The sequence below is a fragment of the Martes martes genome (genome assembly GCF_963455335.1).
Source record: "Martes martes genome assembly, chromosome: 14".
Taxonomy (NCBI): Eukaryota; Metazoa; Chordata; class Mammalia; order Carnivora; family Mustelidae; genus Martes; species Martes martes.
Genome location: NC_137902.1, coordinates 2,585,317 through 2,597,358, shown reverse-complemented (window position 1 = coordinate 2,597,358; position 12,042 = coordinate 2,585,317). Strand labels below are relative to the sequence as shown.

The window sequence follows — 12,042 nt, the reverse complement described above, 5'->3', positions numbered from 1 at the left end:
TCCCCGCGCAGGCGCGGCCGGAGGGGAGGGGGGAGGCGGGGCAGCGCCGCGGCCCCGCCCCGACCCCGCCCCTCGGCCCTCGCCGCACCCAGCCCTCCAGGAGGGCGCGGGCGCGGGCACGACCCCGGCCAGGCCGCCTCCGGGAAGGCCCCCGGGGAGCCGCAAGGCCCGGAAGGGCACGCCCAGGGACTCCGCCCTCCCGGCCCTCACGCCCAGGCCCCGGGGCTCACCGCGTCCCCCGGAACCTGAAGCTCCTCCGCCCTCCGCCGTCGCCACCGGCCCAGCACCAGGGCGTCCATCCGGCCCCAGGCCCGAGTTCGCGGGCCTCTCATCCCACCGGGCGCCGGCCGCCGGCCCACGGCTCTGTCCACGCCTCCTCCCCCCCACGTGTCCCGGGGGAGCCAATGAGAGATGGGGGGCGAGGCGAAACCCGGCGGGGCCGGCCCCGCGGAGCCTGCGGGCCGGCGCAGCGAAGACCACCGTCTTCTGGGCAAAAGGACGCTTCTGTCCCAGGTCACCATTTCTCGAGGGCCGGCGGGTCACCTGTCCGAGCACTCCGAAGAACCCACTCCTTTAGCGTCCCGCCACGCCTGGTCTGCAGGCGGCGGATCGGCCGGGAGAGCGCCCGCCTCCTCGCTCTCGTGATTGGCCGTTCGGCGCCGTCGGCAGCCGTCTTCCTGCGGCTGGTGGCTGATGGATGGCGCAGCGAGCCAGTCCGCTTGGGCGAGGGAGCGGGTCTCTGGGAGCTGTAGTCCCGGGGAGCTGGCCTCACTTCCGGGCGGCTGCGGCCGTGGGGCGGCCCCCGGGCCTCCGGCGGCTGTTGGCCGCGCGAGGCTTTCTCGGCCGGCTGCGGGGCTGTGCAGAGGGGCCGGGGAGGCCTCGCCGCCCGCCGCTGCGCTGCGCTCGCGTCCTCCGGGAGCCGGGCCGGGAGCGGGCAGCCCCCGCCCAGAGCGCGCCGTCTCACCCTCCCGTTAACAAACACCTGCCCGAGCCGAGCCTCTGGCAGTGGCCGGCGGCGGCGGCGGTCACCGGGCTGCGGCCAGCGGGGAGGAAAGCTGGTCTGCGGAGGGCGGAGCCCCGGGACGGGGTGGTGGCCGGGGACCGGGTGCGTGGGCGCCGCGTCCTCTCCTGCCGGAGCCTCAGCTCCCGGGGCCGCCGCCGCCGTCGCGCCCGCGTGAGGACGGCCGGCGGGGAAGGGGGGCGGCCCGGCGGAGGCCGACCGCTCGGAGCTCCCGAACCAGCCCGCGGGAAGCGCCTCAGGCCGCCGACCTCGGCGGTGTTTCTGCCGTTGGAGTCGCCGAGCGCACCGCCCCGCCGCCGGCGAAGGCTCGGCCCGTCCTGGGGCCCGAGGGAGCCCCCGCCCGGGCTGCCCGCTGCAGGCCCCGGGCGGGCTCGCCGGCTCGTCCGCCTGCGCTACTCGCTGCGGAAGGCGACGGCGAGTCGGGCGTCCCGAGGGCGAGGGGAGCCGCACAGCGTACTCAGCGCAGGGACACCAGCGACAGACTCGGGAAGCGGGGCGCCGCCGGCCGACGGTCCCGCACCGAAGCCCGGGGCTCTCCCGCGCGAGGCCGGCCCCGGAGACCGCCCGGACCGCACGGCGGCCGCGGCTCACACGGTGTCGGAGAGTCGTGAAAAGTCGACGTGGAAAGTTCTCCCCCGAAAGGAGAGTAGCCACGTGAGGTGACACGTGAGGACTGACCTCTTCCTGTAATGGTTCTGCGAGGTAAATATACATCGAATCAGTACAGTCCTGCAGGCCTCGGTGCCGGTCACGGGCAGTCAACTGGGGAGGAGGGCCTTTGGGGCCAGATGTGTGTTTGGAGTTCAGGATGTCTAGGGTTTTTTAAGGGCGGTATATATGTGGTGTGAAACACCTTCAGCAGGGCCTGGGGTAGCACCCTGTAATCAAGCACGGTATTTCTGTGGCCAAATGTGTGAATGTTCACAAATATTCACCCTGACTGGGACATAAAACAGCTTTAGTCTTATTATCAGTTTACCTGAGTTTGCTCAAAATGTAGGAAGAACTCGTAGGACTGTTGGCATTTCAGAATGGAAAATAAGGTGCTATCGTGATCCTGTATGACTCCCTCTACCTTAAAAGCTTTTTTTTCTTGGTGTTGCAGTTTAGATGAAATGATCTGCTGTGTCGTCTGGTTTCAGTATCACTGGTCTTTGTACTTGGGGCTGCGCTTCCAGATACCGAGTCAACGGTTGGGTCCTGAGGGTCATGTAGCTTAGCCTACAAGCTAGTGACAGACCCTCTCCTTGACCAAACTGCCCTTGGGCTCCCCTGAACTCTCTTCTCAAGGAGTCCCCGATTTTCGGGCTTCGGGGTCAGTCTCTGCATCGTCCAATTTAAGCAAGAATCTTGCTAAGTCAGTTTGCCAGAATCCCCGATCCTTGATACCTGATCAGCCTCAGTATCTGATGGGGCTCCTCCTTCCCCACATCCCCCTGGGGGATGTCTGATCACCCGGCCTGCCTTCAGCAAGAATCCCATTAGGTTGATTTAGAAAGAATTACCTCTCGGGCGCCTGGGTGGCTCAGTGGGTTAAGCCGCTGCTTCGGCTTGGGTCGTGAACTCAGGGTCCTGGGATCGAGTTCCGCATCGGGCTCTCTGCTCAGCAGGGAGCCTGCTCCTCTCCCTCTCTCTGCCTGCCTCTCTGCCTACTTGTGATCTCTGTCAAATAAATAAATAAATAAAATCTTAAAAAAAAAAGAAAAAGAAAAAAGAAAGAATTACCCCTCACCCCAGATGTTTCCTCCTGGTACTTTTCACCCACCAACTTTCCCCTGCCCCGATCACACTCCTTGGCTACAAATTCCCACTCTTCTTTGTACTGGGAACTGATTCTATTCTTCCTCCCCTGCTGCAAAACTCCCCATAACTGTCATAATACATTAACTGTTAGAAAAAAAATTGTCACAATGATCCCCCTGAATAAAGTCTGCCTTACCTTCATGTCAAATGTCATGAATAATTTTTTAACACTGTACAGAAATAGGTATATATTTAATAGATCTCAATTTAGTGTAATACACTATCTACCAAACACCAATCATTTGGGTATCAATTATAATATGTGTATAAAACTCTGCTGTTACTTACTTAGTATATTTGTTTAAATTAATATCATAAATTTTTAAACTAAAAATAATATAAAACTTCTGTTATATGATGTTTATAGTGCTCACTATTTTAATATTTTACAGCAAATACATTAACTATTAGAAAAAATCTGGAAAATCCTCATGACATCGGATTCTTGCATATGACTCCAAAACCAGAGTCAACAACAATAAAAATACATAAACTGGACAATATCAAAATTAAACACTTCTGTGCATCAAAGGACAACATTAACAGTGATAAGGCAACCCACGAAATGGATTAAATATTGGCAAATCATGTCTCTGATAAGGAGTTGATATCTAGAATACATAAAGAACACCTACAATTCCACAGCAGAGAAACAACCTGATTAAAGAGCGGGCAAAGGGCTTGCATAGACAACTCTTCAAAAATGATACACGGATACACGATGGCCGATAACCACTTGCAGAGATGCACAACATCAACTGATCATCGGGAGTGGAAACCCAAAGCACAATGAGATACCACCTCAGGCCCACTGGGAGGCCCATCATAAAAACACAAGTGTTGGCTAGAATGTGGAGAAATTAGAAGCCTTGGGCGTTGCTGGTGAGAATGTCAAACACTATTAAACGCAGTGTGGTCAAGTCAGAGAAAGGTATATACCACATGATTTTGCTGATACGCGGAATATGAGAAACAAAAGAGATGTGTTCATGTCTTCTTTTTTTTTTTTTTAAAGATTTTATTTATTCATTCGACACAGAGAGAGAGAGATCACAAGCAGGCAGAGAGGCAGGCAGAGAGAGAGGAGGAAGCAGAGAGCCCGATGTGGGGCTCGATCCCAGGACCCTAAGATCATGACCTGAGCTGAAGGCAGAGGCTCAACCCACTGAGCCACCCAGGTGCCCCTGTTCATCTCTTCTGAGGGAAGGGGGGAAAAACCGAGAGGGAAACAAATGTAAGAGACTCTTAGCTCTGGAGAACAGACTGACCTTGGACAGAGGAAGGTGAGTGGGGGATGGGCTAGATGGGGGATGGGCATTAAGGAGGCACTTGTTATGATGAGCAGTGGGTGTTGTATGTAAGTGATAAATCACAAAATTCTAGTCCTGAAACCAATATTCCGCTGTATGTTAACTAGCTAGAATTTAAATAAAAACTTAAAATATTAAAAAAAAAAACCCTGTATAACATTTCCTCAAAAAATGAAGAATGAAATTAAGATTCTGCTCCACTTCTGGGTATATAACACAAGATAACTGAAAGCCGGGGCTCGAGCTCCCATGTTCATAGCAGCACTAGACACAGTAGCAAAAGGTGGAAAGAACCCAAGTGTCCAGAGACAGATGAACGGATAAATAAAATGCGGTCCACCCGTACAATGGAATACTGTTTAGCCTTAAGGAAGGACATTCTCTCTTTTTCTTTCTTTTTTTAAAATTTTATTTATTTACTTGACAGAGACAAAGATCACAAGTAGGCAGAGAGGCAGGCAGAGAGAGAGGAGGAAGCAGGCTCCCCACTGTGCAGAGAGCCCCATGTGGGGCTCGATCCCAGGACCCTGAGATCATGACCTGAGCCAAAGGCAGAGGCTTTAACCCTCTGAGCCCCCCAGGCGCCCGAGGAAGGACATTCTAACACCAGCTACGACATGGAACCCCGAGGGCGTTATGCTCTATGAAATGAGCCCATCACAAAAGACAAAGGATAACCCTACTTCCATGAAGTACTGGGATAATCAGACTCGCAGAGACAGATGGTGGTTTCCAGGGGCTGGGGGAGGGGACTGGGGTGTTAGTAGTTCATGGGTGCAGACTTTCCCTTTAGAAAGATGGGAACGGTTCCAGACACGGATGGTGTGGATGGTCGCTTACCGCCACTGAACTGTACACTTAAAAATGTTTCAAATGGTGAATTTTATGTTATGTATATTTCACTACAATATAAAAGTAAATATACTAAATAATAAAAGAAAAGTGTTTTTCTGTGCACTGCTTACCATCACTTGTACACCGCCTTCTGGGGAAATGGCTCTCAGGAGGAAGGTGACCTGAGTTCCGATTCTACCCTGCTCATCTCCAGCTCCCAGGCAGAGTGCTTTAACCTCTCATTCCCCGTCCCTCTCAGGGTATAAAATTGGGATGCTAAGAGAGGTGCCTACCTCATTGGGGTGCTGTGAATTTTTGGTGAGATACTGTCTGTCGAGTGGCGGGCATGACGCACATTGTGGAGTACATGGTCAGCTCACAGCTCACTGTAGCTGTCTGGCCACCTCGGGTCTGTCCCCATCTGAGCACTGGACGTTTCCGGTGGTTTGGTTTGCTGAAGGCTGCAGGACCTAACGAGTGACGTGCCCTGGGGCAACTGTTCATTTCCGAGCCTTGGTTTCTCCATCTGCACAGTAGGAATAAAATAGCTTCCTCCTGTCACCTGCCTTCCGGGAAAGAGGGAGCTTCAAGGAGTGGCTGCAGATTGTTAGAAAAACATGCGGGGGGGGGGGGGGGCGGCGGTGCGGAGCCTGGGTGGCTCCGCTGGTTAGGTGTCTGACTGGATTTCAGCTCAGGTCATGATCTCAGGGTCATGAGATCGAGCCCCGCGTCTGGCTTTGCGCTGGACATGGAGCCTGCTCGGGGTTCTCTCTCCCTCTCCCTCTGTCCTTCCCCCCGACTCACATGCTCTCCCTCGAGAAGGAAATAAATAAAATACGTATAAAAAAAAGAAAGAAAGAAGAACATGCTCAGCTTAGCCTGGCCAAGGGAGGGGTGGGTGGGTGGGTGTGTGTGTGTGTGTGTGTGTGTGTATGTTGTGGGGGGGAGGGGTGAGTAACTGTTTTGTTGCAAAGCTACGCCTGTTTTTCCATTGACTTAGACATCCCCCCTTTCAAGATCCCTCCAGTGACCTCCTAAAAATTGTTACCTCTGCTTATGCTGCTGGAATGTGAAGAGGCACTACATGTTAAAGCTCCAGCACGGAGACTGGCACATAGTAGCTGTTCACTAAACAACAAAGGTGCCTTCTTTTCCTTCTTGCCCTCTTATTAAAAGAAATTCCCAGCACTTCCCCGGACACTTGTATAGGCTTATAATTTTTCTTTGAAATCCGCAGCTTTTAGATATTATTATAGCAATAACAGTCACCCTCTTTGCCTGGAAACATTTCCCCCTAAGCTGCAAGGGCTTGTTTCTTGTTGCTCAGACGGCGACTGATCTGTCCCTCCTCAGAGGGGCCCAGCCGACGCCCTGCCCTGAAGCAGCCGCCCTGCACGCTGCTCACCCACAGCCTGGCTCCCCGCCTCCAGGACACTCGGCGCGAGGCGTTCGTTTTCTCTTCTTCCGTTGGGGTCCCGTACCCACCCCCTGCCACCGGCGTGCTCGTGCTCCACGGGCCAGGGACAGGCCCACAGCTGGACGCAGGCACTGGAGGCTAGAGCAGTCCCTTTGGCACCCCGGACGTCAGGGAAGCCCAGAGCAGTGCTGCAGGGCCGTCTTCGTGCTCAGATAAAGAACCAGGCTCGGAGGCTTTGCCCGCGGTGCCCAGGGCTGCAGAAGGCCCCGGGGGGGGGGGGGGGGCGGCCCTGACTTCTGACACGGCCCTGTCTGGATCGCCTACTGTTTCCGCCTTTCCTTCCTGTGGAGAGCCTCCTTACTGAGTGGCCGGTCTTCCAGAAAGCCAGGTGAGTTGGATCAAACCAGCAAGCCACACACCCCACCCCTACCCAAGGGCTCTAGTCTGCCATTCGCCCCACGGGCCTTGGTTCCGCAGCCCAGTTTCTAGGCCCCCTGCTGTAAAGTGCAGCCCTCCAGAGGGGCCTTTGCAAGGGACAACTCTGTTGTACGCCTTTACTCTGCACTCTGCCTCTGTGCCAGAAGTGGCTCGTGCACGGGAGTGGGTGGGTGGTCAGGGGCCTTCTCCTCCCTGAGAGCCTGGCAGGTCTCCGCCTCCCTGTGTGCCGCCTCCCCGAGCAGCCTGGGGCCGCCAGGTCCCTTCCCTGACCTGGGGCCCTGTGCACGCCAGGCCTCTCCCCTCCTCATTGCTCGCAGTCCCGCTGCCCTCAGTCTCTCCCATGGGAACTGCCCTCCACCTGTGGGGACTGGCCTGGTCCTCCACGGAAGCCACCCCCTTTCTGTCATGCTGTCCTTATCTTCCCAACTGCGTCCCTCCGGACTCGGATGCTTTCTGCATAGAGCGGGCATATGACCAACGTTCGTTCTTTCTTGGTGACTTAACGGGGAGTACATGCTGCCTAGGGAAGTCCTCTCAGTCATGACAAGAAGCCGCCTTACCGGTGAGACCATCTGCGGACCCACCACACAGTCAGAACTGCAAAGGCGAAGGCTCAGTACTGGCGGGCGACTGAGGCGCGCGCACCTGTTCACTCACTCGGAAACATTCCATTGCCCGCAAAGTGGAAGGTTCTCTGAGTAGGTGCAGGTCTGTTATCCGTGATCTCAGAGGCTGACCCTCTGTTCGCCGGAAGCTCTAAGAGTGTGTTTATCTCCGTGTCCCCAGCGCCCAGCACAGGCAGGGCCCAGGGTGGGGATTCAGGGCCAAGACAGTGAATGAGTGAGTGCACAAGTTATCGGAGTCGTGTCTGCTCCAGCCGAGGCCGGGAGGCCTTAGAGAGGTGCCCTGGCCTCTCACCTCTTTGGGCCTGCTATCAGCAAACGACATTTATTGTCGCTGGACTGTTAAGTGGAACGACAAGCTTTCCTGTCTCTCGGCCCTTGTTGTTAGGCTTGGTCTTCAGCTCTACAGTGAACGGGCAACTCGTAAGGGCCTCTCGCTGGGGACAGGTGGCTTTATTCCTAGAGGATTCAGGTCTGAGAGATGCACTTCTGTCCGGAAGATCAGCGCACATTTGTTTTTCCGGGGGGTCATGGTTTTGTGTCAATGCCATTTTAGCTCGGGCTCTATTTTCTTTTATGGCAAGACTTGGTGTAAGAGTTCTCTAAATGCCGTCTCTATAATGATCCAGGAATACTTCATGGAGGCAAAAAAGAAAGAAAGAAAGAAAGAAAGAAAGACCCACCATATTTCAACTTTCAAAATAATATCTCTGTATGGAGAGTTCTGAGAGCCAAGCCAGTTTCCCAAATCATTTCCTGCTCCTATAAATGTGCTCTTCGGGGATGACCAGCAGTGGATACTTATTTAATATCGAAAGACTTTATGACCAGTGCAAATAAGACATGTATATGATGCTGTGCAAGGTACGTGCCCCAGTCCCTCCCGGAGTGTGAATGTAAACACTTGCCACATACAGAAGGCAAGCATTTCATGGTCTGCCGTTTTGCATTTTCTTTCCAGGTGCTGTGAATAAATAAAAATATTAATAACCTACAATTGTGCCTTCTAAAATCAATAATAGCCTTCTGTTTGAATGGAAGTATTAATTGTATCTCATCTTAACTTATCTCTGTTCCTAATCACTTGGTAATGTTTGTCAAGCGCCAGACATCAGTGTACTTTCCTTGCTACGCTATGTCTCAACAACAGATTGAAATTTTAGCATGATGTTTTATATTTCATCCTAAATTTCTTTTATTTGCAAGTGTACGAAGTCACATTGGTTATGTTCGATAATCCATTTTTGGCATGTATTTTCATATAAATTATAGGGTGTTTTGGCCTCTCGGCTCTCACGACATAGCAAGGAGGTCCCCGGCAGCATGTGGAAATATGACTGTGTGTGGGTTGGAAGTAATAAGGGTTATAAATGACTCACTAGGTATAGAAAATAAAGGAGAAGACTTATCAGGGAGAAGTAAAGAAGCTTGCTCTCTTTATGTGCCACGAAAGAAGGCACCAGAAAGATATATTGCTGTCCCCTTCTTGTTATTTCTAAGGGGTTTTATTAACCCCTTTATATCAATCAAAATAAATTGATTGCCAGCGAACGCAATATTTCCTGACTATATACAATTTGAAATTATAAGACAAAAGCAAAGGCATGGAAGCTCATATGCTACATCTCCCAGTAAATAAGAGACAGAGCCCCTCCGAAGAGATTGCTAAATAGCGTTAAAGGTTTGTACGGCCGTCGCTCAGAACATTCTCTTTAAGGACATGGCCAGGCCCTGGGGTTCTTTGGAACTCGGCTTCATCCTGCCATGCTCGTGACTGGGTGTTCTAGAACACTGTCGTTTCATATTTACGTCCCAACGTAAAAGGACATATTTCTGGGGGTAAATATGGTTATGGCCAATAATTACTCGGTCCTGGGTAGGAATGATGATGCAAGGGGAGAGGACACTGGGCGCCCGGAAACCCGCTGTGCCTCCTGAAGAGGCGTCTGTCTCTGCTGCGATTCTTGGGGAAAAAGTGTGCGCAAAACTCGAAAACTGGGACTTCATCCAAATGGCAGATAACATCCCTCCTGGTCTGGACTAGTCCTGAGAGAAGACTGGAGAGTCGGGGACAATAGGCATAAAACATAGCAGGATAGAAGGTGGGACTGGTAGGGGTCCCCCCACGGAGGGGCCAAGGATGCCAGATAGCATTGTCCTCTTCCACCTCAGCCCCTAGGGCGGCTGCGGCCGGACCTCTGCCAGGCTCGGTACCCGGCAGAGCTGGCCTCAGGGTCTGCAGAACCCGCCAGATGGGGCTTGGCGCCTCCGTCTCCCTCAGACCGGGGGCATCAAGGGCTGCTCTTTCCGGGGCCCCACACCCCTTCCTCTTATGAAAGGAAGGAGACTCTCCCCTCTACCTCCTGTCACTCCTTTTGTGGTTCAACACAATCGGACTGAGATAATGTGTGTCTTGCCTTGACAGTCTAAAGTGGGTGGTGGCACTGAAATGATTAAGTGAGCTATTTATTCTGATTAAATAATGAGTTAAATATTATACAAGTAATAAGTAACAGTAAATAAATATTAAATAAATAATAAAGCATATTTCATACGAAGGAGCGAGTGATTGATGCTAACTTAAGGTAGGCTAACGATGGAGTGACTACCAAGGTCTGCTGTCCTCTGATAGAAGGACACATGCTTGGGGGCACCTGGGTGGCTCAGTGGGTTAAAGCCTCTGCCTTCAGCTCAGGTCATGATCCCGGGGACCTGGAATCGAGCCCCACATCGGGCTCTCTGCTCAGCCTGGAGCCTGCTTCCGCCCTCCCTCTGTCTGCCTCTCTGCCTACTTGTGATTTCTGTCTGCCAAATAAATAAATAAATAAAAATCTTTAAAAAAAAAAAAAAAAGAAGGACACATGCTTGGAGGTGTAAACTCAGCTACTTCATCACGAGAACATGAAATGCTGCCTCATTTATGTTACCTATACGCTACAGGGCAGCAGGGCCTGGGCATCGTGTAAATATCAGTGGTTTGCTTTTTCTCCTTTCTTTTTTGCTTGTTTGGTTCTGAGGAAGGAATTCAAAGCCAGCAACGATCTGGCAGGAAAACTGTCGCAGCCATCGAAATCCGACCTGGGCAAGCCAGCTTGGAGACCATGGAACCGGGAATCCTTTCTGGATTCGAAGCAAATCCGGATTGGTCCCCAGCACCCGGAGTTACGTCATTCTTTTGCCACCCCCTGAGAGCGCCCCTGAACTTCCTGGAGAACCGCTGCTGACAAGAGCGGGGCTCCCGAGCCGGCTAAGGGCGGGTGCATTGATCTCCGTACATTTCGCCCTGACTGGCCCACTGGACTCCAGCGAGGGCCGTCGTGCTGGGCCAACGTTCACACAGCAGCCCTGGAAGAGACCCAAGAATACGCATTTCAGATGACTGGAAGCAGAATCCTAGTATCCTTTCGTCCTGGGGAAACGTCACGGTTCTCTTTCACAGAATAGAAAGCGCAGGCAGCGTGTGTGGCCGCACTTCAAGGCATTGAGGCAAGGGTGAGACTGTTGTGGTCATGGATTTAACTAAAGTCTGGTGCGCTTCTCGGGCGGGGATGGCATCTGCCGTGTGTTGAGAACCAAAGATGGACTGCGAGCTGTGCGCTGCGGAGATCTGTCTTTAAGGAACGCGCGTGTGTGTTCCCAGTGTTTCCCAGACCTCTGTACCCTGAATTCCATCCACAGGTGGGAAGGGCCACTTCCACGCACAGTGCCCACTGGATGCTCCAGATGGCCATTCCACGCACACGTCTCCGTGCCAGAGCAGACCATGAGAGAATGCCAAGGTCGGCGCGCCCGAGGCCCACGTGTTCACATGAGATGACACGCGGGTGCGGAGCCAGTGTCTGGAAGGGTCCTTGGTAGGACCTCAGGTGCGGGAGCCACACAGCCCGAAGGAGCTCGCCTGGTTAAAACTTAGCTCCCTTAAGAATTATTTCTGATTGGGATGCCTGGGTGGCTCAGTTGGTTGAGCAGCTGCCTTCAGCTCAGGTCATGATCCCGGTGTCCTGGGATCGAGTCCCACATCGGGCTCCTTGCTTGGCAGGGAGCCTGCTTCTCCCTCTGCCTATGCTCGCTCACTCTCTCTCCCTCTCTCTCTCTGACAAATAAATAAATAAAATTTAAAAAAAAAGAATTATTTCTGATTGATAAGCAATGCTGTTTGTGACACCAAATCAAGTTCATCTGTGTCCTTAGTTTCTCAAAACTGAAGCAAGAATTATAAATGGGAGCAGAGAATTAACACCAGAGGGACTTAGAGAACACCTACACAGACACACATGGGCACACGCAGTACTGTTCCCATGTGGAAAGTTGACCCAAGACAATAGGCAGCTGCCTATAGTCATACACAGAGATTACGAACACTCATGATCAACAGAGTGTCCCGGTCTCCCCACCTGCCCCGTCACGCCCGCAAACAAACACGCATGTGCGCGTGCAAGTGACAGCCTGGTCCCCGCTAGCACCCTCCCCTCTCCCCGAGCCCTGCACAGGCACGCCTTCCCGGTGCAGCACCGACTCAGGAACTGTCACAGGATGTCCGGTACGTCAGCCACTGAACTGAGAAGGGCCCGGGAAGGTGCTCGAAGTTGGCGGGTC

General features: G+C 53.1%; 1 protein-coding gene across 2 annotated transcripts; it reads left to right on the top strand.

Moving 5' to 3' along the window:
• Positions 1-236: 236 nt before the first annotated feature.
• LOC308354747 (uncharacterized protein) lies at positions 237-5,785 on the top strand. Of its 2 annotated transcripts, none has more exons than XM_080822401.1 (2): positions 237-1,723; positions 3,217-5,785. In XM_080822401.1, the coding sequence occupies exon 1, from the start codon at positions 698-700 to the stop codon at positions 1,682-1,684; it is 987 nt and encodes a 328-aa protein (XP_080678527.1). In that variant the 5' UTR covers positions 237-697; the 3' UTR covers positions 1,685-1,723; positions 3,217-5,785. The 2 variants fall into 2 exon arrangements, with proteins under 2 accessions (XP_080678527.1, XP_080678528.1); XM_080822402.1 differs by lacking the exon at positions 3,217-5,785 and adding an exon at positions 2,127-3,062.
• The last annotated feature ends 6,257 nt before the right edge of the window (positions 5,786-12,042 follow it).